Genomic DNA, 25058 nt, shown 5'->3' with positions numbered 1-25058 from the left:
AACTTTCTTTAGCGTTAAACGTGGGGAAGAAAAAAACCCTAATGAATCTGGCAGCAACTTATTCAAAATCCGACAGCCAGCATATTCACCAGTCTGAAGTCAAATGGGTAAACGAGTCTTTGGTAAATTCTTCTTCTTGTGACCCCTGATCCCCGCACCCCCAACTGCAAATTAACACCTTGGTTTTACATTTCCTGCACAGTTAAGAGCTTCAAATGCTGCAAGGAAAGGCCACATTTGACCATTAAGCTTGACCAGTTAAATGAATTGAAATATGTGGCATTAACAATTGTTTAAACAACTTAACCAAACATCCGAAAGTATGAATCCTAGTTCAAGTACACAGTAAATGTGGGAGTTTTTTTTTTTACCGATTACTGACCTGAATAAGACACAATACAAGCAAACGAGATGAAATGAACTCAATTTATTTCAACAATGCATTTGAGCTTGTGACTCAAGTCATGAAACACATCCCTTTTGTTGTTTACCTTTACAATATTTACCAGCTCATTCATAGCACACATTACATATACTGTATTAATGAGCTTCATTGAACAGGCTTTTTTTTTTAAAGAGAAATGGTGAAAAAATAAATGTACAACTTAAAATGTCATCAAGTTTGTTTTCAAGTACATAGTAAAATACACTATGTTGATTAGCCAACAGTCAACTGTCAAATGACAGTCTTGAACTTTTTTTTTTTTTAAATACTCCATCTGTTTCAAAGAGGATGATATCTAAGCGTTAGGCAACAAAGTACTGCATGTCCAAGCGAACAGGTCTTCAACAAGCATCCAGTTCCAAACAAATGAAGTAATGATTACTTGGATGACAAAGATGCACCTTTGAATCCAATTTGAGATCATGTGTGCAGTCCTCAGCTCTCTGCGCGGGCTCTCTGCAAGGTAGACTGAAGCTTGTGTCTAGAAGAGCCGCAGGACTCCAAAGCCTTGTTGTTTCTGAGGATGATAAAAAGCTTGTGTGCAAGGAATGCAAATTTTCCACATCACCTCTACATTCTGCTTGGTTGTAAACACAAAGTATTTCATTTTTTGCCGCAGAATACAATGAGTATAAATGAGGCCTCAATATCATAGTAAGCACGTCCTGGTCCTAAAACGTTCATGTATAGTAGGTGCTTTGTTCCTGATGAGTATTGTGGGATGTTCTATACCTGGAAGCTGCCTGCTGATTGGCTCATACTGTCACGCCCTTACCGGGACATGAAGGCCTCCAGCACAGCCACGCTTTCTTTGGGGAAGTAGTCCTGATGAACAGCGTGCTCCAAGGCCTGCAGGTGACCGGCCACCACCAGCACAGGCTTCACCTTGTCCTCACTCTGAGAAGACGTCAGGAGGGGATAGAAAGGATTATGAAGCTTGAAATGACTCTGTGCAGTGAGTTTAATGGAGACAGTTTCTGTTCACCTTAATAAGCCCCAGTAACACTAGCAATGAGGACACAAAATTGTAGCCTTGAAGGGAAGAAGAAAACACCTTCCTCAGGAGGGCATCTGTGAGGATGGAAAAAAAAAAAGAGCTCAGTGACTTTAGATTTAAAGTAGTTTTCAACTCAAGTCCAAAAGGACATTCTGTCTTGTCTGCCTGAAGCATAAACTGGAAAGAATGGCAACAGCATTGTAAAATGACTAATTACTAAATCAATCTGATTACTCTTTCGAATGATAACAATGACAGAGGAGGCAGGTGTTTTAGGAACTTCAAATTAAAAAAAAAAACAAAAAAAACCTCACCAACACTTTCCAAGACTGCAGTCTTAACTTCATTGTTGTCCTCTTTGTACACAGATGCAATTTTGAGAAAGGCTTCAGCTGTTTGTCTCGCATCGGTCACGTCCACCTGGCCACAAAGGAGGAAGAAGAAATCAGCTTTATACCTATTTCCAAAAATCCACGTAGTTCATGTTGTACAGTTGTCTTGAACATGGTAAACTGTGCAAAAAAAAAAACGAGGAATGCGGGGTCAAAGGTGATTATAATATATCCCAAGTCGGAATCTTAAGTTCTAACCGCGACTATCTCTAAATGTGTGCTGAGGATTGCCTGGTAAAATAAACGGAGGCAATAAAACATTCATGCATCCATTTTCTATAGCCGCTTCTCCTCAGTAGGGTTGCAAGTTCTCTGGTGCCTACCCCAGCTGTCTACAGGCAGCGACAGCCTGAACTAGTTACCAGCCAACTGCAAGGCACAAGGAGACAAACAACCATTCATACTCACAACCGCACCTAAGGGCAATTTTGAGTCTTCAATACACCTAACATACATGTTTTGGAATGTAGGAGGAAGCCGGAGTACCCAGAGATAATCGACACAGGCTTGGGGAAAAGATGCAAACTCCACACAGGATGGCCAGAATCAAAACTAACAATAACAGAGATTTCACAAGAATGTGCAAAAATACTATTTTTTGGCGTATGTTTCCCAAATAAACCGACAATTATGCAAAATCAGGAATGATGAACAGTGAAAATGCATAGGCTCACCGTATAGACTGAATATATGACAAACTATGGGATAAACAAATTATATTATTATAAATATGAACTACTGCACCTGCTGCTCAATCAGTGTTGCTCTTTTGGCCCCCAGCTTGAGCAATTTATCCGGCGATGGAAAAGTGAGAAAAGATGAGACGTCAGGAGGTCGTGGTGCTGATGGTGGTGTGGAAAACTAGAGGCGCAAAGAGGGAGGTCAGTTACAACAAGAGTTAGGACTCAACAAATTCTTGAACTTCTTCCTACTCCTTTTGAACAGGTAAACTACCGAAACGCTACAGCCATTGTTGATGCATGTTTAGAATTGCATTTTATATTAGGAGTTTTTTTTTTTTATTAAGATGATGGGCTAGTATTTTATTTAAGGTAAGGAAGCTTTATTTTTATGGGACATTTTATACACAAAGCAAGTCAGTGTGCTTCACCCAAGCAAAGACAACTAAAAACATTTCCAAACGCAATAGCAAAGTAGAGTTGATTAAAAAGCACTTTTTTTTTGACAATCTTGGTTAAGAAACATTTGACCCAAAGTACCTTGGTAGCAGTATTTTCATCTAGCTCCTCTTCTTCCTCGTCTTCTTCTTCCTCATCCTCCTCAACCTCCTCTTCATCCACCTCCTCTTCGTCATCGTCATCCTCATCGTCGTCCTCCTCTTCGTCGTCGTCATCCTCATCATCATCATCCTCATCTTCTGGTCCACCTTCATCATCACTAAAGAAGAATAAAGATTACAATTTTAAAAAAGTCGAAATGTATGTTAACTGGAATGTGAAAGCTTGCTGCTGTTACCTGAGCGACGCTAGAAGTTCAGCCATGTTGATGTCTTCCATGAAATCTTGCAGAGCTCTGCAGCCGTCCTCTCCCAGACAGTTACCTGCAAAATACGAGGGTTGAGCACGTTAAGACTCACGTCAGAAAAGGAATATTATATTCACTAATATAGTTATGATCACCATGCAAACAGACTGTAGTTTTTCTGTTTTGTTTATGCCGCACAACTGCTGTTTTTACTTTCTGTAGTCTCAATGAGGGGTCATTTTGTATATGTTTGGTTTTCATCCAAAGTTATATTGTGTGTTGAATGGTGTTGTTTGCCTCTGGGGATCATTACAATTTCAACAGGACAAACTAAATCAGTGATATTTTTGTTTTTTACCATTTAAATCCAGTTTTTCCAGCTGTTTCTTGTTCTTGACTGCGCGAGCCACAGCCAGTGCAGCTTCTTCAGTGATCTCCCCAAATGACAGATTAAGTTCCTGTTGAATGTATCAGAATCTTTGGTCAAAGAAAAATAAAGGTCACCGAGATTGAAATGCTTCTCCAATCACGATAGAAAAACCAGACAAATGATCAATGATGATCAATTTGGGCCTATTTGTACTTGTATTTGTAATACGACAGAAAAAGCAAGTGAGCAGAACACTCACCTTCAAAATCGGTAGTCCTTCTGAAACGGTTTCAGCAATCGTCGTGGCCCCAACTGGACGTACCAAACAGTCGCCAAAGTTGATCACCTGGATGCTTCGTAAATGTTTCAGGGCCTGTGCATGACAACAAGTGTTAAAACAGTGAGACTATTTGTTAAAACTATTACGCCAGATTGGTTTTTTTTTTTAATCGATGTCATTTGATCATACTGACACCCCCCTCCTACCTGAGCCATGGCAATGGCCCCCTTCTCAGTGAAAGTGTTATCATTGAGATTGAGGGTGCGCAGGTTTGGATTGTGCTGTACAGCTGTCGCCAGGGCTTTTACGCCTGGATGATTGATGCCATTCTGGGGCATGTGGATCTCCTCCAAGCTTCCCATTAACTACAAACACAAGTCATAGTTCTTACACACTTCAGAACAGGGAAAAGCAGCAAGCAGATTTCCCCACTAAAAAGAAAGGGCCCCTCCCCGAATGTTGTACGTTTGACCTCATTACCTGAAAAGCTTGAGCGAGGGCGGTGGCGCCGTCATTCTCCAGACGATTCCTCCCGGCAACAAAAACTTTCAGGCTGAGCGGGGAACCTTTTGCGCTTGATCTTTTGTGGCACTCAATCAGTGAGGCAGCCAATATCTGAGAAGTGCAGGGCCACTGATTAGACATTTGCAGAGGCCACAGTGACTTCCACTATAGCACTACAGTATAGCGCTCAGGGATGATGGACCAATAGATTTAAATAGGAATTTTAGCAAAATGTGTTAGAGAAAAAGTCCCCATTTTGTCACATTTTAAAATGCTGTTTTAGTTGTATTTTTTGGCACTACATTTAGTGATTTACTGTATAGCAGATGAGATTTTTTTTCATAGCATCCTAAAACCTTTATGGTAAAAATACACTAAGATAATAGATCAATATTTTTTTCATATCATGTGTCTAAAATAATCTATGGTTGATGCAGATGTGCCTGTTCAAATAAATTTAAATCCAATTTGCCCTGACGAGGACTAATATTGGGATTTTTTACATTTCATTAAAGAATTAACCAGGTAAGCAGACATTAAAATAATCCAGAAGAAAATTATGTGAATTTTAAAAAAGCCTTGACTAAAGATGGTTTTCATATAAATTACCTTCCCCCCTCCAATACCCATGCCACAGTTGTTGAGCCGTAGTTCCTGCAGAGTGTAGCACGCGGAGCTTTTGAGCAATTGCTCGATGCCCTTCACTCCATCTGGGCCGAAGGCGTTGTCACTGAGATCTAAAACTGTCAGTTTGGCACCTGCCAGCATTAGGGCATCACCCAGTGAATTCTTTGACAGAAAAAGATACAAATTTTAGGACCCTGTAATCATGTAAAGGGAGAGAGAACGACCTGTTAAAACAACGCTGTTACCAGAGCCGGCGGGATTTCAGAACGGAGACGACCCGTAAACATATCACTCCAGTAACAACACTGAAAGAAAAAAGTGCAATTTTGACAAAAAAAAATTAATAAATAAATAATGTTTAGAGCAACCAGGAGTTAACGCCTCAAACCTTGAACTGGCTCTTGGTCTCGAGAGCCTTGGCGATGGCTTTTGCTGCCTCAACACCAACAGTGTTTCCTTCCAATCTCAGAGCTTGGAGACCATCAAAGTTCTCTATCTCCTTCACAATCTCTTCAACTAGAATTTGGAAAAAAGTTGAGGGAGAAGGAAAGTAATATAACATGTGTTTTAAAAATGTATCCAAGACGAAAATGAGTTGCAATCCATTTGTTCCCCGACTGAAAGAATAGAAACTTCATCATCTCATACCAGATTTTGAATCATCGAGCTTTCTTCCCTGTCCTTTGTAACTCAGCTCCCCTTCCGCAACTCCGGCTTTGGCCAAGGAGTCGGCCAACTGTGAAACAATATCTGTCGCCATCGGGCTACCTGGGGAAAAACAAAAACAATGTAATTTATTTATTTTCTTACAAGACTGATGTTAACTCACATAATTGTAGGATTGTATCGTTGGGGACATTTTAAATGTACATTTCCTACTCAAATTCATCTAAAATAATAAACCGCATTGGACTGCAGACTTGTCATATTTGTTGCAGAAATTCTCTCTGCATCATTTATGAACACGATTTTAAACTGACGTACTGGGTGGGTCACAAAATAAATACATTATTTCGGTTCTAACAACAGCTCTCTCTGAATGGGGTTCAGAGAATATGTAATCAAAAGAAAAAGCATGATAATACTGGCATTTACTATCTCCTTTCTTTTTAGAATAACTGATGCACCAAGCAAGTACATAAATCAGGGGGAACGATATATAGCCTGAGTGACAAAACTTTTCATTGTAAACAGAATTTCCACGATGCAGTTATTTACAATAGGCGATTTAAGGCTAGCGTTAGCCAAAGGATGCTAAGTTTAAGGATAAACAGTTATAAACTAAAGCTAGTTTCGAGAACACGCCGTTATTAAAAACGCAACAGCTCGGTAACTGCGCATTTGCATAAATATAACCCCTCTACTTTTGACTGCACAGTAGTGGACGACGATCATAGCAAAGCGCAGTTAATCTTGACGTATTAAAAAGGAACGTGGTTCGGCCTCGTTTCTCAACAACACGCCGCCGAAGACCTGCATTTGAACTCCAGAGCAAACTATGAAAAGTACAACGGAAAACAGAGTCCGTTATTACGATTATTTAATGAATGGCAAAATTACCCGCACACTGCAGTTTTCAATGAATCTCGTTGAGTTCACGCTCCCGCTCGATCCTAACGTTCAAACAACAGTTCAGCACAACACGCTACTTTACGGCTCAAGATTTGGCCGTCATGGGATTTGTAGTTTGATTAGCCTCAGTGGTGCGTTCAAAGTCCATTCTCAAGCTCCAAAAAACAAATTCTCATAGAAGAGACCTGCAAAATCGAACCTACAAATCCCAGTAACTGTGGATAGTGAACGTGAATAGAGTAAAATCGGAGGATATTGATATACTTATTCAACATCACAAATTGCTCCGTGTGATTGACGACCAATGTAGACTAATCGTGACCATTTGGTGACCTTTACAACAACCAATAACCACTTACCTTGCTGAGGAGTGGGTGACGTCACGCGGACCGGAGTTTTGAGGAATCGAAAGTATCATAGCGAAACAGATACCGGTCTGCTTCCCAGCGCTTATATTTGAAAGTGGTAATCGTGATATATTGTGCAGTACGGTAACACGGTCATCCATGGAAGTCTAACGTCTTGTCCTGCTCGACCATCAGTATTTTGGCTAAGGATCATCGAACTTCCTCGTTTAGAGGAAGGTAAGTGAAATTCACGTTGTGCTTGGCAGTGACGCCATGATTTGTATTCATTCATTTATTTATTTATTTTATTTGACCAAACGGTCCCAAATGTTAAATATCGCATGAACAATTCATACTGAAGCAATTGAGAGTCCAACATTGCATGTCAAATTCTTCCTTCTTTCTACTTGGACAGGGCGTCAGCGGCATTTAACTTTTCAATGTTTTGTTTTCTTCGTCCTAGGGAGTATGGACTCGCAGAGACAGAAACGCAGGAAAGAAATCGAAGAAGCTTTGAGTTTCATACAGTAAGGTTTCACTCCTAAAAACAAACAAACAAAAGTAATTGGATTGCTCACACAGGAAATCACCATCACAAATCAATTAAAACATTAGACTTCCGTTTTTGTTTTTTTTTTGCTTTTGGTCTATTGGCTGTATAGTGAGTATAGAATACAATCTTGGCTGACCTTTGTTAGCACATAGTTATAGAAAGAAAGAACTGTGTATAATTTAACATCTCTCTGCATGGGTTTCAGCTCTTCGCTGAAACATTCGGAGTCTGAAGGCTATAAGGTACAATCTTGATGTTATATCTATTGTCTGTTTTTTTTCTGCTACTCTAATAAAAAAATAGTTAACATAAAATGAGTCATGGAGGTGTGACCATAGTTACAGGCTTCCGAGTTGCCTTAACACATTAATATAGGCCAGTGATTCCTATCAATTGTGCCACATTAGTGTGGAGAGAGATTATGAGATGTGCTGCGGCAAATGTTTCACTTTCACCCTACTGATGAAAGAAAGTGTTGTAGTGGTGAATGAGCCGTGTATTCCTCTTCTTACCTCACACAGAATAGTTGTATCTATGCTGTGAGATTTCTTTTCTTGGCACAATAAAGACTGGCAACACTGATCTAGATGTTTGATAATTGATTTGTGATAATTACTTTTTGCAAACATCTCACCATATCAATATTTTGGTCCACAGGAGTTTTTAATGAACTTGGTATGCAACCTTCTTGAAGAGGGTAACAGCTGGTTCAGACTTGGCCACTGGAAAAAGGCAGTGAAAGATTTCAGCGAAGGCTTGAAAGTCTCTCACTCAGTCGAAGGATTCCAGTTGCCTCAGGTTTTATTGGAGAGTCTATATGTCAACCGAGCAACTGCCTACCACAACATGGTGAGCTTATTTGGCTTTCTGTGAATGAAATCTATCAGACGAATATTGAGAGGTTAAAGATGGAGGCGCGTGTTATAGGAAGTATGAAAATAAATACACCAGTAGTATACTGTAGTTGTGTATAAATTCGACAACTGCATGAGTGGTTATACAGTCATCATATTGTATCATTTTTCAGGAAGAATATGTGAATTGCATTAAAGACTGTGACAAAGCGCTGGAGGTCTGTAAAGAAAGCCACAAAATGCTCTACTTGAAAGCCCTTTGCTTGAAGCAGCTCGGCAAGTACAAGGAAGCTTATGGCTGTGTACGTAACTGTCTGCTCATTGCACGTCAGGTAAAGCTGAAAAGTGACTAAAGTTCATTCCAATGTATGTCACATTGCTACAATAGTAGCCGCTAATAATAGCGTTTCATCTCGTGTAGAACTCTTCAGAGGACAAGCAGATGAATGAACTTGCAGAGGAACTTGCCAACCATCTGGGACTTAATAAACAAAAGCGCTACGTCAGCAAAAAGGTAAAGTTTTTTTTTCTTCTCAAAGTTCACAATTTTTGATCCCACAGACAAGACAAATGGTGTTCCCAACAGTTTCGATCTTCACCTGTCTTAGATAACTTCTGATGTCTTTCACTTCAGCAAGGAAGTACTTCATACCATTTTAATGTTTGTTTTTCATGCTTAGGTGTCTTATAACGTAGGAAATGTCGCAAACCCTTTAAGTAAAATTGCGCCAGGTGAGTATCATCAACAATGCTGCCACCATATGCTTATTTTCACAGGAGCTTTTCCAGATACAGTACAATGAATGAGGTTTTTTTTTTTTTTGCGCATGTCTCTTTAGTCAGTTTCCCTAGCATGCCACAGTTCGTCGTCCCTGACGAAGCGTGTAACGGGCAACGGCCTGTGATCTCTGACCTGGACGGCCAGGACGTTTCGGAGGACTATGAGCTGATAGGAGAAGATTTGGACAATCTACTCGACTCCGTCTCTAATGACCCTTTGCCTACTGAGGTAAGGAGGGAGGGAGAGAGAGAGTGTGAGTGAGAATTCAATGATGTTCAATGAGTGAGTGAGTCAAGTCAATGATGGTTACGCTCTGCTAGCAAAAGGCACAACATATGTAAAAATGACTTGATAGTTGTATTTTTTGAGCATTTGTTCCCTTTTGCATTCTAGGGCCTTGTCCAGGATGTAGCCTCACTTCCAAACAGGGGAAGCACTTTCATGCTGCCTGTTCCAACTCCTCAGCTCCCCCCAGCTATCTTTAACTCTTCCATGATTCCATTCAACTCCCTTTCACTTGGACCTCACGATACACTAGATGCATTGGATGACCTGTCATCTCCAACGGACCTCCCCAGAGGCCCAAATAGTGGAAGGTTGAAGTCGACAGTGCTAGATTGCCTGGATGAGGTGGGGCCTCCGTGTGCTGTACCGTTGGAAGACATTCAGCCCAAAACGGACCCCGAAGAACTGGATGAGTCACTCGATGATTTGCTCGATGAGTGTGAACCTGCGAGGCGCGGATGTGACCCGTCCGCTCAATTCGGCTGTGCGTCAGATGTGAACCAGCTGGACTCCCTGGATTCCTTGGACTCCTTTCCTGTCGTGACAGGTGTGGGGCCTTCTGTGCCCGCACGTCCACAGAACGGAACAGTCTTGGACTCACTCAGCGATTTCAGCTCCACTGGTGATTACAATATAACTCATTTATAAGTTCATGTTATTGGCTAAGTGGTACACTTATTCTGCTTTAAATTCTTTGTTGCAACTGCCTACAGTGGTGCTTGTCAAGTATATTTTGCAAAGGCCCCCTAGGAAAGAGAAAACATAAAAATTGTATAAATATACCTAAAATGGTATACTTTTTAACATTGACAAAAGGAAAACGCAATAATAACCAACTTCCAACAACTGTTAACTACTTTTTTTGCAGCCTTGATACAGGTTACAACTTAGTCTAAAGCGGACAAAATAACCAAGTGCATCAAGGGGTCTGAAATTAAAATAAAAAAGATTCCAATCCTTATATTATTGCAATTACACACTGGGAAAACAACTGCAACTGATAAGGTGAAAAAAAACACGGTAATCGGCTTTTCCAATCCACGTGCATCAAAGATAAGTTTGGCTCTAACCATCAAGGTTACAAGCTTGCGTGGAAGAGAATGACCTTGCACGTTGTGCAGTGCGATTTGTAAATGGAAATATTTAGTTTCTTTAAGGACACAAGTGTTTTCTCTTTTTCTGTGTTCTGTTTTGACTTTGAAAAGTGACATCTTGTTTTTTTTTAGGTTTGAGGGTTTGTCTTTCTTCGTCTAAAGACTGACATACTGAAACCTACTGTATATGCGAAAAAATATATAGATATGGAACAGTTAATGTAGGTCACCTAAGACTAAACGTTTATCCCAAATACAGGAAATCAAACTTTTTCACATTTGGAAGACGTGTAAACATGTTATGTGTCATCCATGTTCTCTTTCTGTGCTCCTTAGCTGTCTCAACGTCTCACAGTGCCATATCTCAAAAAAAGCAGTCCCCTAAATGCAACATCAAAGTAAGAGGTCTGGATTTGTTTTACATTTTTTGTTGGGATTTTAATCATATTTTCACTCTTCCAAAGCAGATCAATTCACAAACGCCAGTCTCAAACCCTCTGTCCATCACACACGACTTCATGCAGGCCTGTTCAAGTTGCTTCCCTCGCTTAGGTGGGTTTTTCTGGACATCATCTAACGCCTGTTCGTCCAGCTTTGCACTGTACAAACTTAATGTTTTGGATGAAGCTTAAAATATCTATCGCAGTGAAAAATACTATGTGTTTGTTTTCAGGTACAGGAATATACACCTTCGTTCACAAACCTGACCTAGACCACACCTGTAGGCGAGACATTCTCCTGTGTAGAAGAAAGGCACCTTTTCTTTCAGAGTGGACCAGAGTGCGTCAGCCACCCACATGGACGTCCATTTCAGGGCCTTTTTTTCTTTGCAAAGGTGATTTCTTCTTTAAGGAGAGATTTTGTCCTCTTCCCTGGTTAACATGACACTAAAAATATTATTAACTTCTAGGTTTTCTTATTTCTTTTTTTCTTTTTATGGTTTAGACCTGCAGAAGTCTGGAGATTTGGGCGTCTGTGTTAAGTATGGGGACAAATGCACCTTTGCCTTTAACCAACTGGAAATTGACGTTTGGACAGAGGAGAGGAAAGGGACCCTGGACAGAAATTTGCTGTTTGCGCCATCAGGTGTTGCCAATGTCGATCCCGTGAATAGCATTATCCGCCTTCTACAGGAGCACAAGGGGTGGTTCATATTCCTCTGTCAGGTAAGGACACTATAAGGTCACTTCTCAATGGCGAGCAAACTATCAAACTTGTTTTTGTATTTTGTGATCTTATTTTCTGTCTTCAGGAGTGCTATGAACATAAACCTCGGTTAATCAGTAAGCGATCCACAGACGATCACGCGATATGCTCTAATGTGGCTGCTCGCCACTCTTTTGATGCTAACAAGTGAGCGGAAAACAACAATCACTTTTATATTAAATTACATTCAATAAAATATTTTAAAATAATCTTCTTTGTGCCCATTAGGTGTTTAGCATTTGAAGTGACGAACAGAAACCGCAACTACAGAAAAGTGCGTCCATTTAACATTCTGGCCCACTTAAAACTGTGCAGCCAAAACATTCACAGTGGATGCCGTGGAGAAGACTGCTGTGATGACGCTCACTCAATCATCGAGCTGCAAACCTGGAGGGTGCAGAAGCAAACAGGTGCCATCTATCGGAAACGTGAAGAGCTGAGATATTTATCTGTGATCACTCCTTCTTTACCTGCTTTTCTTATAACATTTTCGATACAGTTCTTAGAGATAATCTTATTAGATGAGATAAGTTACACATTTGGTTTCTTTCCATTTTTTAACTAGTCTTTTTGGTGTGTTCTTGTTTCTAGGTATCACCGCTGATGAAATTGTTAAAATCTCAACACAATATCATGAGAAGCAGAAGCCGAGCACAGGAAAGGAAAGGAATTTCAGATCAAGTAAAGTAAGAGATTGTTTTTACGTTTGAAAATAAGATCATTAGCAATAACTTTACAGTACTTATTTTTTTTACATCACAGCACGTATGGAGAAATACAGATAGACTTTCATTTCGTAAAAGTACATAAATAAACCATTTCCCATCAGTTATACACATTAAAAGCGTACCTGCACAGTTTTCCTCTTTTATCAACATATATAGAGTTGTACAGAGAAGAAAAGAAATGTATTTTTTTCTTTTGCCTTTTGTTCCAAAAGCCAGAGGTGGGCATTTTACATTTTTATTTGGTGGTCGGTTAGTCCTCAGTCATCAATGCCCCGCCTCTTTTTCCGTCGTCTGTGTGCCATTTTTTCAAGTTGAAAATTGTAATCGTCGCTCACTCCCGTCGTCATCCCCAATCGGGCTTGTGTTTGTCCAACATTTCCCACGACTGACTCCATAATGGGCATTTGTCATATAAAAATGGCTGCGATATTTTTTATCCTCCTTTGTTTTGAAGCAGGCTCCTGCTGCTACATCTGCCGCAGCAAATGTTGAGGAACCAAAAGGCAAGAATTTGAACATGAACATGAAGTTCGTCTGTGCTAGCTGCTTTCAAGATGGAATCATCAGTATGCCGGACAAAGCCCTCAGGTTTTGCTCTGCCACGGCCAAGCACCCGTAAGTAATAAGAGAAAGACACTTGTACGACTTCAAAGGTTATACTAGGCTACTTGAAATCCAGTGGTGGGCACTTACACTGTCTTTTTTCAGTGGGGAATTTACTTAATCCGTCTCTTAAAGACAACCGCTTTGTAAAAATACATAAAAAAACATTCATGGAAAAAATATTATAATCTTGGTTGTGAATCTCGGTCAGTGCTTTTTTTATAGTGTTTAGTTTGGCCTTGCTTGCACTGACGGCTCACTATTGTTGAAAGTAAAACCTTGGTTTTCACTTTTGTCATGCAGCCCCCTCACGCTTGCTCTCCTTTTCACTTGTTTATAATTGTGAACATTCTCAGGTGGGCAAAAGAGCAAAACACACTAATGGTGAGGTCCTTGGAGAAGAATTATTGGGTGCCCATCAGACCTCTTCCTCACACAAAAAACTTCCCCGCACAATATGAGGTGAGTCGTCCATCCTCAATTAAGCGTTTAGCCAGTTTACTTTGAAAATATTTCCTGAGTTCACTTTGACTTGTCTCAGTCTTTTATTAGTATTTAAGTTTTGCTCCGACAGTTGTGCTCCTGGATGTTGTCAAAGAAGAGATGTGACTACATTGGGAATTGCTCCTTTGCCCACAGCAGAGAAGAAAAGGAGATGTGGATGTATATGAAGACCCAAAACGGCAAGTCAAAAGTTTTGGGGTGGGAGTAGATTACAACTCGTGCCTTCATTGGTCAATGGTCGTGCTGGGACTGTCTTGTAGGAGTGCCCATCTCCCTCATGAAACACACACGTTGTTCGATAGTTGCAAGGGGGAAAGAGGCTTCACTCGAGCATTCTCAATCTCTTACTTAGATTTCCTTTGTAATATATTGGAATTTCGAGTCTAAACTGGTTGTTATCATGTTTGGTCAGCTACAAGCTACCCTTTAATTAGACTTCCGGGCGGCGCAAATTTGACCGTGGCTCTCGGTGAGACAACAACCAAATGGATGGGAAGGGAAGGGATAACACTACAGTTACTGTGTAAGGTTTAATAATTGAAGATTGAAGTAAATATGTGTACTGCAGTAATATTTGTCTTAAATATATAAAGTATAAATACTTTTCACATCTGTGTCCTAAATGATTCGTGATTTGTGTCTGTCCCCACAGTCACTGAAATGGAACAGATATACAACATGTGGGTGACTTTGAGCACACAAAATCGCCAAGCAGATGAAGCCACGCCCACCCAAGAAAAAAATATTGTCATGCCAACAGACCTTGCTGAACCATTGGTGAGTATGAAATATATATATGTATCAAAGTGTGAGAGGACTAGAAAATATATTTTTTAAAACATCATGTGAACTACACTCGTAGCCTTGATTATGACTGCTGCACTTTCTGTCTACATTTCAGCCTGGCTTCTTCTGTCATATGTGTGGGAGGCAGAGTAATAGCGTGCGCCAGTGGCAGCAACACATCGGCACAATGAAGCACAAGGAGCGCCTGTTGGAAGACGGAAAAGACGAGGCTTTGAAGTGGACCTATCGCTTCCCTGGCGCACTCTTCGAACTTTGCGTCAAGTAGGACATCGCAGTCACTCTCCCCTCATAGAGCTGCTCTATTTTGAATGCATTTTATTTTTATTTGCCATGTCTCCGTTGTTTGTTAGGTCAGCGGCTGACTGCCCTGATGGTGCCAGTTGTGACTCCGCCCACTGTCCTGAGGAATTGCAAGAGTGGATAGACAGACGGAATTCCCTGCGGAGCAAAGTGGCCAAAGCGAAGGAAGACAATCTTCTCATGCCTGATGAGGCTAACTTTGGAAAGTACAACTCTATACTTCGAGTCTAAGCACTGCAAAAAAACCACTTTTTTGTTTGACAATGTCAATTTTGTTTTTAATTCATATTGTTTGCAGTTCCATGAAAAAAGCAGTTTTCTTCTCAAACTTTTTTTTTTTTTTTGGACAATTTCACTACAATCACATTTTAAAAAAATGCCTATTATGTTTACTTAGGTTATCTTCGTCTGATGTTTACATTTTCTTGATATAATTGCTAAAGTCCTATTTTATTGAATTTGGAAAATAAAGTCAAAAAAGCACACACATTGGTATATTTTTTTGTTAATATTTAAAACCCTTACTGGAAGAACAAGGAGGAGGTTTATACTGTAAATTGAACGCGATGGTGATTCCCATTTTATTACTGTAGATGCTTTTCTTTGGAGTGCGCAGATTCCATTCTGAGCAAGTGCCTCTCCTTAATACCCAGCCAATGCCCATCCCAAGGCTGGATTATAAACAAACAAAAAAAAAACTGGTTGGTCAAGTCAACAAGTAAGTTGGCCCTGATGTGCAAATCACAAAAACAAATAAAGAAGCAAACAAAAAAGGTGATCGCAAACAAAAAAACTCACCCATATTTCAAAAGACAAAAACACATTAGGCAAGGGCAAATCAGGGTTTTTTTTAAACTTGCAATTCTTCTGTTTTGTCTCTTATAAAGTGCTTGTTTTTTTGTTTTTGTGTGATTTTTGATATGGCGCCGCGTTGTCCTCAGCGTGTTTTTTGTTTGTGATCTTTTATAATGGCTGTGAGGTTTTTGTTTCCATTTATCTGTTTTGTTGTTGTATTTATTTGTTTCTGTGATTTGCACTTCAGTAACTGCTTTAAGGAAATGGCAGCTTTTTTCTTTCTGATTACCTGTCTTTTCCTCTTTTTATCGGCTCAATGAATATCGCTGACATTGAAACTCGCCTTGCTGCACGCCACTGTCATAATTAGCTGTCATTAGAACAAGCTCTATTCACAGATGATCATTTCATACAGTTACAGACAAATAACCAGCAGATTGTAATCGTAGTGGTCGGTAGGTGGCGCATACGCGCACCCTCCCACGCAGTCTCCTCTTCCACGTGCAGCCGTGCGTGGATGCAAATGTGCTCGAGCATGAAGCATGTGCTGGAGCTGTGTTGTGGTTCTCCCGTTTAGACCCACCTTCTTGCTTCATGATTGGCCATACGGCAAGACTGGCAGGTGTTTGCTCCAATCACTTGGAGCAGGGGGCGCGGTTAACCGGGGTTATTCCCATCCAAGTTGTTTGCGCACATGCAGGCGTCCTCGTGATGTGAGTGACTTGCGGCTTGAAAGTTGTTGGAAAGTCTACAGTCGAGAGCTTAGAGTAGCAACCGCCGCTTGTCTCGTTGTACACCTTTTTTCGTCTTGTCATCGCTCAGGATGTCAACGTTTAATCACATTTTTGGGGACAGGGGAGAAGTTCCTGATCTCATTAGATCATTGGCTGATTATCCCTTCTCCTTTCCAGCTTTTGATGACGGAGGTAAGAACATGTCTCATTTTTTTCCCCAGATCTTATTGATAAGTTTTTAACGTAGTTTATAGTGCTTGAAAGATGGCTGTATTCAATCTATGGAATCGCGTGTGTAGTTTTGTTTGATAAAGCAGCTATTAGGATTGAGCAATTCGAATTATGTTGCTGTTGCTGTGCACGTTACTTTCATAGTGTTGAATTATAAGGCTTAAGGTGAGTCTACAATGTGTAAAATAGCATGACTTTATCAAGATTTAAAGTGTTTAATGTCAGGTGCACTGTATAAACAAGAGTTTGTATATAATGGTACTCTCCGTGCAATGTCCACAAAGACGTGGACATTCTTAGTTGACAATCTCATTGGAAGTCTTGAGCTGTAGATTATTTTGCTAACTCGTGAATGTTTAGTAGATTTTAGGCAAAATTCACAAATTCATGGCTAAATGCTTAGGCTGTAAAAGTGAAACCTAAAGTTTTCGTGTACTGTAGTTACTTTTAAACGCCCCCTGATGGCTGCGAATATTAATGTTGCGCATTTATGAACGTCTACTATTTATATATTTCTCTCTGCATTAATTCTCATATTGGGGTTGTGAGTGTGTCTTATATTGGCTTTCGTATTTTGTTTTAATTATGTTATGGATGTTTGATCCCAGTAGCTCTATTTCATTAACTGAAGTGCTGTTTCATTTTGTGTCTAATTCAGACTGTTTTGGTTGTTTGTCTCTAACACTAACCATAACATAAAATAATGCATTCGTATTAGAATATTAAAAAAAAAAAAAGATTTTGTCATTTTTCGTGGATTTTTCGTCATCTCGCTGTAACAATGAGAATGGCCACTAGAGGACACTACAATCAATTCAATTACCTACCTTGTGTTCATATTCACATTGAATAGGTGAAAAGTGCTTAATCTATTAACATTGATTTATTTCATAAATAACCACTGCCATAATAATGATGATAATAATGTATGTAAACAATAATCTACCGGTAGTGGTGACTCTGGTGAGGTGCATTATGAACTATGACAGTATGTATACAACATTTAAGGTGCTATAAGATTGCGTTGTCTACTCTGGACTTTTACCAGTCAGTTTCCTCTCACTGGCTCTGTCTCCGAGGGACGGCACACGTGCGGTGCCGCAATGTGCACTTTGAACGCCATATCTGTGAAATCAGATAACTGCCTTCCAGGCAGCGCGGAACTTGTTGGCGCTGCTCTCGCTTTAAAAACATCGCGTGCACCAGAACGTGAGAAAGAGAAAACTCCGAGTTATCGGTGCCACGAGCTCGCAATAAGAATTGTGGGTCAAGGGTTTTTAATATCAAATAAATAAGTAAATATATTTGTACTGTACTTTCGGTCACATGGAATGCGACCCTTTGGCCTACTGGGTCTCGTGATAAAAAAACGGGATAATAAAGACAGTCGTTCAAAATATTTTACAATCGGTCCTTTGTATTTGGTTTTATTCGATTAAAAATCCATTAAAAAACGGCAAAGGCGAGCAAGTCAGTTGCTGCACGTGCAGAGCAACACGCGGCCACGCCCCCTACACGGTTTGTACTGTCACGTGAACGAAGTGAGGGCGGGGGCACGTGTTTTGCCACGAGTGTTCTTGCGATTCGGTTGCAGGCGAGTCTGCAACCCACGTACGGTGCTTTTCAAACTATTTGTGTGTGGAAGGTAACGCGGTAAAAAATGAGAAGTTGTAATAGCTGTGGATCGGTTTGTGTACATGTACAGATTAAAAAATATATCCAATGTGCCGTTTTAGAGTGTTAACAGGTCCTCATCTGGTATAACTTAGTGGGTTTTATGACATATTTTCAGAATTTAACTCGTATTCCAAACGAAGGAAGTTTGATCTCGAAGAAGCAAATAATAATAATAAAACAAGAAGAGAAAAGAACCAACTGGCGTATCCCGGTCAAGACAGTGCAGTCACATGGTAGAATAAGCAACCAATCAGCTTCTACTATGCCCCCAAATGGGCGCGGTTTTTGTCTAATGAATATCTAGCACGAGCTCTGGACAGGCAGGGACAACACAAAGGGGTTCGCTGTAATTTCCGCATTTGTGTTCTCTTGTCGACTGGTGGATTTACGTCGCAGAAGTTGACCCACAGTATCGTTGATATATACATCAATTTTGTGACGAACGATGCCTGGCAAAACAGCGGTGGCTGTCGCGCTTCAGCCCGATACAACCGTCGACTCATCGACTAAGCAGAAGTCTTTTCCGTTTGTTATAAAGAAGATTATGGACATCCCCCCTCCAAATATTCTGGAGGAAGGCGACGACGGTAAGAGCGCCGTGTCAAAAAGTGAACGTGACTGTGAAGCGTTCGTTCGGTGCAGCTCGGAAATCGAAAAGAACAAAAAGTTCCAAGTGCGCCGTACTGCGTACCCGCACACGCCCCCTAACCAATTACGGTCGATTCATGTTGCGTATTTCTCCCTTGGTAATTTTGTTCAGCGTTTTACGAGCTGCGCTTGTAGACCAAGCAACACTGTGTTATTTTGTTTATTGAAACATCCTGTCGCTGACATTGACAGACGCTTTGTTTATCCGCCATAATCTTTATTCCTACCACAATATCAAGAGAAACTCTTTCCTCACTCTCGCCCTATTTCGTGAATTGAAATGCTTTTTTTCCCCCTCGTGTGCTGAATTCAGAGCTCGAGAAGGAGAAGCTGGGCTCAGCTGATGCTGTGGAGGGAGGCGGGTTTGCTGCAGCCAGCCCTGATGGGGCTTCAAGGGGAGGCAGTGGGGGCAGCGCCGGAGGGGTGTCGGCCTCGTTGACCCCAGCCATTTGGGAGAAGACCATCCCCTACGATGGCGAGACCTTCCATCTAGAATACATGGACCTGGATGAGTTTCTGTTGGAGAATGGGATCCCTGCAAGCCTAGAGGATGAAGAGTTGCAGAAGACGCTGACGCCCAGGGCTGGGAAAGGCAAGAACGCCCTCAAGGTTACAGCCACTGCCAGCGCAACGACAACATCTGCATCTGGGTCTCCTACACCTGCTCCTGACACCACTACGGTGGCCTCGGAACCAGAAGAAGCTGTGACTGTCACCACGTTAATGCCCGCTAAGTTGGAAGAAGATGACGACGAAGATGAAGATGAGGAACAAGAAGAGGAATCTTTGGCCTTTGAGGCCAAACCTGTAGAAGCTGTGGCAGTCAAGAAGCAGAATCTTGGTGAGACATTTTATTCATGTCATCTTAGAGGTGTCAAACTGATTTTTGTTAGGGTTCTGGTTTCCCTCAGAGAGCCATTATGACTGTGAAAACCATACACAGTAAGTCTATATAATCGCTAGTGGTGTGCACATCTTCTAAGAAAAGATGATTCGATATGTGTATTTGTTATCTGGGGCATGATAAGATTTGAAGGATGGCTTTTTAATGTGAAACTTTTTCGTCGGTATTGCGGTGCATTTGCTGCAATGCAATGACTTTAAAACATGAGATAGAGCCGGGCAATAAATCAAATTTAATGGATTAATTTGTCATTTTAAAATCAAAGCTTCCAAAAATTCCTGAATGGTAGTTTTGTTTGTTTAGTGCTTGGAAGCTAAAACCTCTTGTTTTGACTATTCCTTACAAGCTCTATGCTCCATTTGTGCACTGACAGGAACTGGGGAGCGTCGCACACCGTCTCCCATCAACCCGGACGAAATCGAGGTGGACGTTAACTTTCAGCCGGATCCAACTGACCTGGTCCTGTCCAGCGTGCCTGGGGGCGAGCTGTTCAACCCGCGCAAACACAAGTTCTCCGAAGAGGAGCTCAAGCCGCAACCCATGATCAAGAAAGCCAAGAAAGTGTTTGTTCCCAATGAGCAGAAGGTATCTTGACTCACTCGCAGACATGCTTTGTCAAAATTCTGATATTCTTTGCTGTATACTAAAACTATAATGAAAAGAATTCAATTTGACCTGAGAAGGTAGCAGTATGTAAATGTCATATCCCAAATACTGCAATTTGGGGGGGGGGCTGTATTGTTGAATTTGTATTTTGCCGATCAGCGTCTACATCAGGGTGTGATTGACCTTTTTTTTTTTCAACCCAACTCGAGCACAAAGTATAAAAATTGATGTAATCAGCATACAGAAAACACAAGAGATTAAAAATGAGAGTAACACATATAAATAATACACTTTTAGGCATGACTAATTAATCAAAATCGTCACAATAATAATAATAATGATAATCACAATATGTTAATCTGACACCCTTACTGTTTACCATACAGTGGACCCTCGCCATATGAAATTAATCCGTTGCGGAGTTGGGATCGCAGACAATAGAAACCTATGCTAATTAGCTAATGCGTGCAAAACCCAAGGTAAAACTATAAGATTTTGTATACATATAAAAAAAAGTAAAATGGTATAGTGAGTACTTATTATATATAGTATACATGTATATAATTAAATAACATCATAAATAAAAATTATATAAAGGAAAAATAAAATTGCATTTACCTTTGGAGTGACGTGAGGGTCCTCCGTATTTTCATTTCCTATAAATTTGTGTACTGTAATACAGATGTAATATTTGTGTTTGTTAAAAAAATGCATTCTCAATTTGTGTTTGTTAAAAAAATGCATTCTCACTACAGAGCAGGAAAAAATTGTAATTGCCAACTATTGAGCAAACTGCCCAAAAAAACACGGCTTTTCTCTTAATTTTGCCCAGGATGACAAATATTGGTCCAGGAGGAAGAAGAACAACCTGGCTGCCAAACGTTCCCGCGACGCCCGGCGTCTCAAAGAGAACCAGATCACGGTGCGCGCTTCCTTCCTGGAGCGGGAGAACGCAGCCCTGCGGCAGCAAGTGGCCGAGATGCGGAAAGACTGCGGTCGCTGCAAAAACTTGGTGGCCCGCTACGAGGCCAAGTACGGCCCATTGTAAAGACCTGGTAAAAAAATCCGATCATCAATCCAACAAAAAAGCAGAACTTCCTACCCCGCAGAATTCAACACAGACACAAACACACGAGGGAACTCTAAATTTGCACTCTTGCTGACCTCCGGTCACTGTGCCGAGCTCCGGTTGCGGGTCCCATCCTGGCGCTGGAGTGTCGGATACACACTCGGGGGGGCTAGGCTGGGAGCGGTGGTCGCGGGAAGGTCTGTGGAGAGCGCCTGGCTCCTTCACCCAGAGGAAGGCGATAACACTCCCACACGGTTGCTCTCGAGATACTTTCAAGGAAGTCAGGAATTATGAAAACGGCAGGCTGATAACGCAGTCACGCAAATCTTTTTTTTTTTTTTTCTTTCAATAACTGCATAGCACTTCCTGTAGTGGACCAAAGCATGACTGCCAGTAGTCGTGGATTTAAAATGGTGCCCGCTCCTCTCACCTTTCCTTGTGTCGCGCTTATTATCGTGTCAAATTCCTTTTCCTCAAGGGGGGGATGTAGACGCTGAGACAGAAGAAGAATTAAGTAGAAATCAGGTACTCGGACCTGGATCGCGGGTAGTGATTGCCTCAGGTGGTGGAAGTATGACCACAGAGAATTTGTTTAGTTCTTCTGTCAAGTAACACACAATATGTATATTCATCTCCCGTATGTAGTCCCTCGTTGCACTTTTTCTAAGAAGACTCGTGGTTGAAGGTACCTTATTATCACTGTGGGAGGGGCGGTAGCTTAATAGAAAACGTGCATGAAGCCCCGTACTAATCTCAAATCAGCTCCCCAAGCCTCATAAAAGATTTGATTAAAAAACATGGCCTTGGAGTCGGTTTCACAAACAAAGCTGCAGTTTGTTTTCCTTTTAAATTCAGGTTACTTTCAACTGTATCGGCTTGAAGATTTATAAGGCCCTCCCGTTTGTGGAGGGGTACGTACGTGAGGATGTTTATTTTACTACACTCTGCAAGTAGAGGGCGCTCGAAGCCCTCACCTGCCTTAAGTTAGTGTAATGATGGCTGGATTGTTAAAAAAAATAAATAATTGAGCCGTCCATAAAGGACTGCTCTTAAACCCTGTAAATAAAGCCTTCATATCCTAAAACAGGGATTTCGACTGTCTTTATAATCCAATACTATTCCTTATATTTGCCAAATAGTCAATGAGTGCTGTATTTATTCTGATGGTAATAATGCATCTATTGATTGTGACGTACAAGAATATATCAGATTCTTTCTATCCCTTTGAGGAAAATGTCTAATGAAACCAATGATTTAGCAGGGACTCCAATGGATTAACTGTGTTTTTAAAAAACAGATTTATGTAGTTCTAAGGGATTCTTTGTCTACATCCAGTATACTACTGTATGTGTGTGTCTAACATGCAAATGGCAGGGTACATTTTGATTTACCTCAGCCATCATTTCTTCTGGTATGAGGGGGGTTTAAATAGATGATGGTTGAAGTAGGTAGCGCACAGAAAAAACAGCGTTAGGCCTATTTGGCAAAATATCAAATCCTCTCTTTTTTTATGAGTTAGGGTGGCTGTCTGTTTTGATTAGTAAGTACATCACAGACTGTTACAAGACCCTGGTGTTTTTACCCAATGCTGATTTATTGTGTGTGTGTGTGTGTGTGTGAGAGTGGGTGATTGGTTGGCTTGTGCGCCAATAATTGTGGCAATAATACCATTATTGTTTGATATCAGTGATGATATGTAAAAAATTGCCATGATGTCTTTTGTGCTTCCAGTTTGATCCTTTGTAGTCCAGGATCCTAATGCATGAAACCAGATGTACGTCGTATTCTATCAGTCTTTTTTTTTTTTTTTTTTTTACACCAAGTGTACTTATGTTTGTAATTGTCACTAGAGAGCAGACATGCTTCACGATGGGCGTATTAATGCAGAGCATCTGTATTTATGATGTCATGACCTGCATAAGAATACCAGCCATCTAAGTGTGATCCGCTTGATTTCCTATTGGGGCAAACGCCAAACATCATCTGAAAATGACATCTTTTGATCACTGTGTGGATTATTTCCTGAACTGCAAATTAATCTATATCTAGATTTACTGGATCAGTTGGTGCTTAAGTGTTTTCTCGGTCGTTTCAATTTCAAGAGGGTGTAGTATAACAGACATTTCTAATTTCCAGACTTTATTTTGCATTGACATTCAAATAAAATATGCACTGCATTGGACTGTCAATACAGCCAGTGAGTTTTTAAATTAAATTCACTGTTGTGCATAATTCTGACTATGTGCTGAATCTTTTAGATTAAATATTGATTAATGTTGGTGTAGCAGTTTTTTTTTTCCAAAGCAGTGAAAATAGCAAAGATAACAGAGATCTGCTTTAATATCTTAACAATTTCAGATTCTATCAAGTCTGTTCCACTTATAATAAAATGAAAGGGTAGTTGCATGCGTGTTTCTCAAAGGTGTTGCATTAGCACCACTTTGAAGGTAAGTACGTGCAAGCTCTTGTTTTATTTGTGTCTTGTATACTTTTATTTGATGCACAACACAAACTAAAATATTGTCTTATATGTTTAGTAATGTGCATGTATAAGATATATGCTCCTCGGTGTAAAACAAATTGTCAAGCACAACCTATATGAAAATGTTTTCTTTACCTGTTGGTGATGCTAATGTGTACATTTTGAAGGTAAAGAAAACAGCCCTGTTTTAGTTCTTGGCATTATTTACACTTATCAGCTATTTGAAGCAGCTACAACTAAAATTATTTTTTTCTGTGTTTTGGGGTGTTTTGCATTACTTCGTAAAAAAAAAAAAAAAAGATTCTGTTGGGTGTTTTTGTTTATTGTCCTAACCATGTATGGATACATGACACTGCAGTGCCGTAGGTCTGTATCGCGTATCATGCATTTAAAAAAAATAATAAACTAGGATAAAAAAAAAAAACAATTCAGTTCTCTTTGACCTTGACTTGTCATCAAACAGCTTCAACCTCCCAGTGTGTTGACAAATAGTGCAATAGTGCGATTTCCTATGCCATTTGTCTGCACATGCACTCACGGTGTTTTTGTTTGGATGCTGCACGCGTTTTCCCCTCCTAACAACCGCTTCCTCGGCTCCTCATCAGTATTCCAGAAAAGTAGGAGCTATTGCGTAATGATCACATCCACACACAGGGGAGCAGTGTTGCGTAACAGCAGCAGCCTCAAAGAGGATGGGCGTGTGTGTTGAGAAAGGAAAGTATGGCAGTGGAAGGGAGGAGTTCTGAGAAGCCGGAGAGATGATGGAGGCTACTGATGAGGGAGGGGCGAGAGGATGGGGGAGAGGAACTGCTGAGGTGGGGCAAAACAAGATGGATGGAGGAAAACGTGAGGGAGATGTAGAGGAGAGTCAAGGATGAGGCCGGCCATGCATGATAAATGTCTCACAACACGTTACTATAGAGAGCGCCAGGCAACGTTACAGCTGCTTTCTGCTCCCACCTCCCAACACGCATACAAAGGCTACAAGCCAGTCAGGGAGCTGTATGATGAAATCTGCAGTAATATCTGATGGAACCCAGAAGTGGGCGGTGCGCAATCTGGCTCCTCACCAGCAGAGAATTTCATATTTGCTTTGAATTATTGATCAAACATCACTGGAGTTTGTTTACTGCAATATTCGGATGCGTCACTCATGCTGTGCTCGGAGAGACAGGCGG

General features: G+C 40.7%; 3 protein-coding genes across 7 annotated transcripts; 2 read left to right on the top strand and 1 right to left on the bottom strand.

The window, feature by feature from the left end:
- Positions 1-412: 412 nt before the first annotated feature.
- On the bottom strand, positions 413-6797 carry LOC148410865 (ran GTPase-activating protein 1-like). Of its 2 annotated transcripts, none has more exons than XM_088436944.1 (16): positions 6661-6797; positions 5749-5868; positions 5489-5616; positions 5346-5405; positions 5083-5262; positions 4450-4584; positions 4176-4334; positions 3949-4062; positions 3678-3777; positions 3311-3395; positions 3055-3232; positions 2579-2695; positions 1757-1862; positions 1431-1516; positions 1221-1342; positions 413-962 (listed from the first exon to the last, which is right to left on the bottom strand). In XM_088436944.1, exons 2-16 carry the CDS (start codon positions 5858-5860, stop codon positions 881-883), a joined length of 1764 nt encoding a protein of 587 aa, XP_088293070.1. In that variant the 5' UTR covers positions 5861-5868; positions 6661-6797; the 3' UTR covers positions 413-880. The 2 variants fall into 2 exon arrangements, with proteins under 2 accessions (XP_088293070.1, XP_088293071.1); XM_088436945.1 differs by having other exon boundaries at positions 5749-5864; positions 6661-6747.
- Positions 6798-7087: 290 nt separating this feature from the next.
- Positions 7088-15219, top strand: LOC148410864 (zinc finger CCCH domain-containing protein 7B-like). Of its 3 annotated transcripts, none has more exons than XM_088437054.1 (22): positions 7088-7256; positions 7483-7546; positions 7778-7814; positions 8230-8421; positions 8600-8758; positions 8848-8940; positions 9107-9158; positions 9266-9435; positions 9601-10114; positions 10923-10984; positions 11054-11138; positions 11260-11421; positions 11532-11752; positions 11839-11939; positions 12021-12202; positions 12384-12478; positions 12975-13135; positions 13480-13585; positions 13698-13806; positions 14280-14404; positions 14529-14695; positions 14785-15219. In XM_088437054.1, exons 2-22 carry the CDS (start codon positions 7488-7490, stop codon positions 14963-14965), a joined length of 3033 nt encoding a protein of 1010 aa, XP_088293180.1. In that variant the 5' UTR covers positions 7088-7256; positions 7483-7487; the 3' UTR covers positions 14966-15219. The 3 variants fall into 3 exon arrangements, with proteins under 3 accessions (XP_088293180.1, XP_088293179.1, XP_088293178.1); XM_088437053.1 differs by having other exon boundaries at positions 11051-11138; positions 12978-13135; XM_088437052.1 differs by having other exon boundaries at positions 11051-11138.
- Positions 15220-16242: 1023 nt separating this feature from the next.
- tefb (TEF transcription factor, PAR bZIP family member b) lies at positions 16243-24295 on the top strand. 2 transcript variants are annotated; one of them, XM_088437829.1, is made up of 4 exons: positions 16243-16455; positions 19133-19660; positions 20097-20308; positions 21162-24295. In XM_088437829.1, the coding sequence occupies exons 1-4, from the start codon at positions 16353-16355 to the stop codon at positions 21375-21377; spliced, it is 1059 nt and encodes a 352-aa protein (XP_088293955.1). In that variant the 5' UTR covers positions 16243-16352; the 3' UTR covers positions 21378-24295. The 2 variants fall into 2 exon arrangements, with proteins under 2 accessions (XP_088293955.1, XP_088293954.1); XM_088437828.1 differs by lacking the exon at positions 16243-16455 and adding an exon at positions 18485-18758.
- The last annotated feature ends 763 nt before the right edge of the window (positions 24296-25058 follow it).

This window comes from Hippichthys cyanospilos, chromosome 16 (genome assembly GCF_059441005.1).
Source record: "Hippichthys cyanospilos isolate Australia breed blue-spotted pipefish chromosome 16, RoL_Hcya_1.0, whole genome shotgun sequence".
Classification (NCBI taxonomy): domain Eukaryota; kingdom Metazoa; phylum Chordata; class Actinopteri; order Syngnathiformes; family Syngnathidae; genus Hippichthys; species Hippichthys cyanospilos.
This window is presented reverse-complemented; position numbering and strand designations above follow the sequence as displayed.

Bases quoted from the DNA above. Each gene is read 5' to 3' on its own strand.
- LOC148410864 (XM_088437052.1), top strand. From the start codon at position 7,488: ATGGACTCGCAGAGACAGAAACGCAGGAAAGAAATCGAAGAAGCTTTG. The intron at 9,159-9,265 runs GTGAGTATCATC...ATGTCTCTTTAG, and splicing joins TTTAAGTAAAATTGCGCCAG to TCAGTTTCCCTAGCATGCCA. The intron at 12,479-12,974 runs GTAAGAGATTGT...TTTGTTTTGAAG, and splicing joins GGAATTTCAGATCAAGTAAA to CAGGCTCCTGCTGCTACATC.
- tefb (XM_088437828.1), top strand. From the start codon at position 18,617: ATGCCTGGCAAAACAGCGGTGGCTGTCGCGCTTCAGCCCGATACAACC. The intron at 18,759-19,132 runs GTAAGAGCGCCG...TGCTGAATTCAG, and splicing joins TCTGGAGGAAGGCGACGACG to AGCTCGAGAAGGAGAAGCTG. The intron at 19,661-20,096 runs GTGAGACATTTT...GTGCACTGACAG, and splicing joins AGTCAAGAAGCAGAATCTTG to GAACTGGGGAGCGTCGCACA.
- LOC148410865 (XM_088436944.1), bottom strand. From the start codon at position 5,860: ATGGCGACAGATATTGTTTCACAGTTGGCCGACTCCTTGGCCAAAGCC. The intron at 4,063-4,175 runs GTAGGAGGGGGG...TGTCATGCACAG, and splicing joins GGGCCATTGCCATGGCTCAG to GCCCTGAAACATTTACGAAG. The intron at 1,863-2,578 runs GTGCAGTAGTTC...CTTTGTGGCCAG, and splicing joins CAACACTGATTGAGCAGCAG to GTGGACGTGACCGATGCGAG.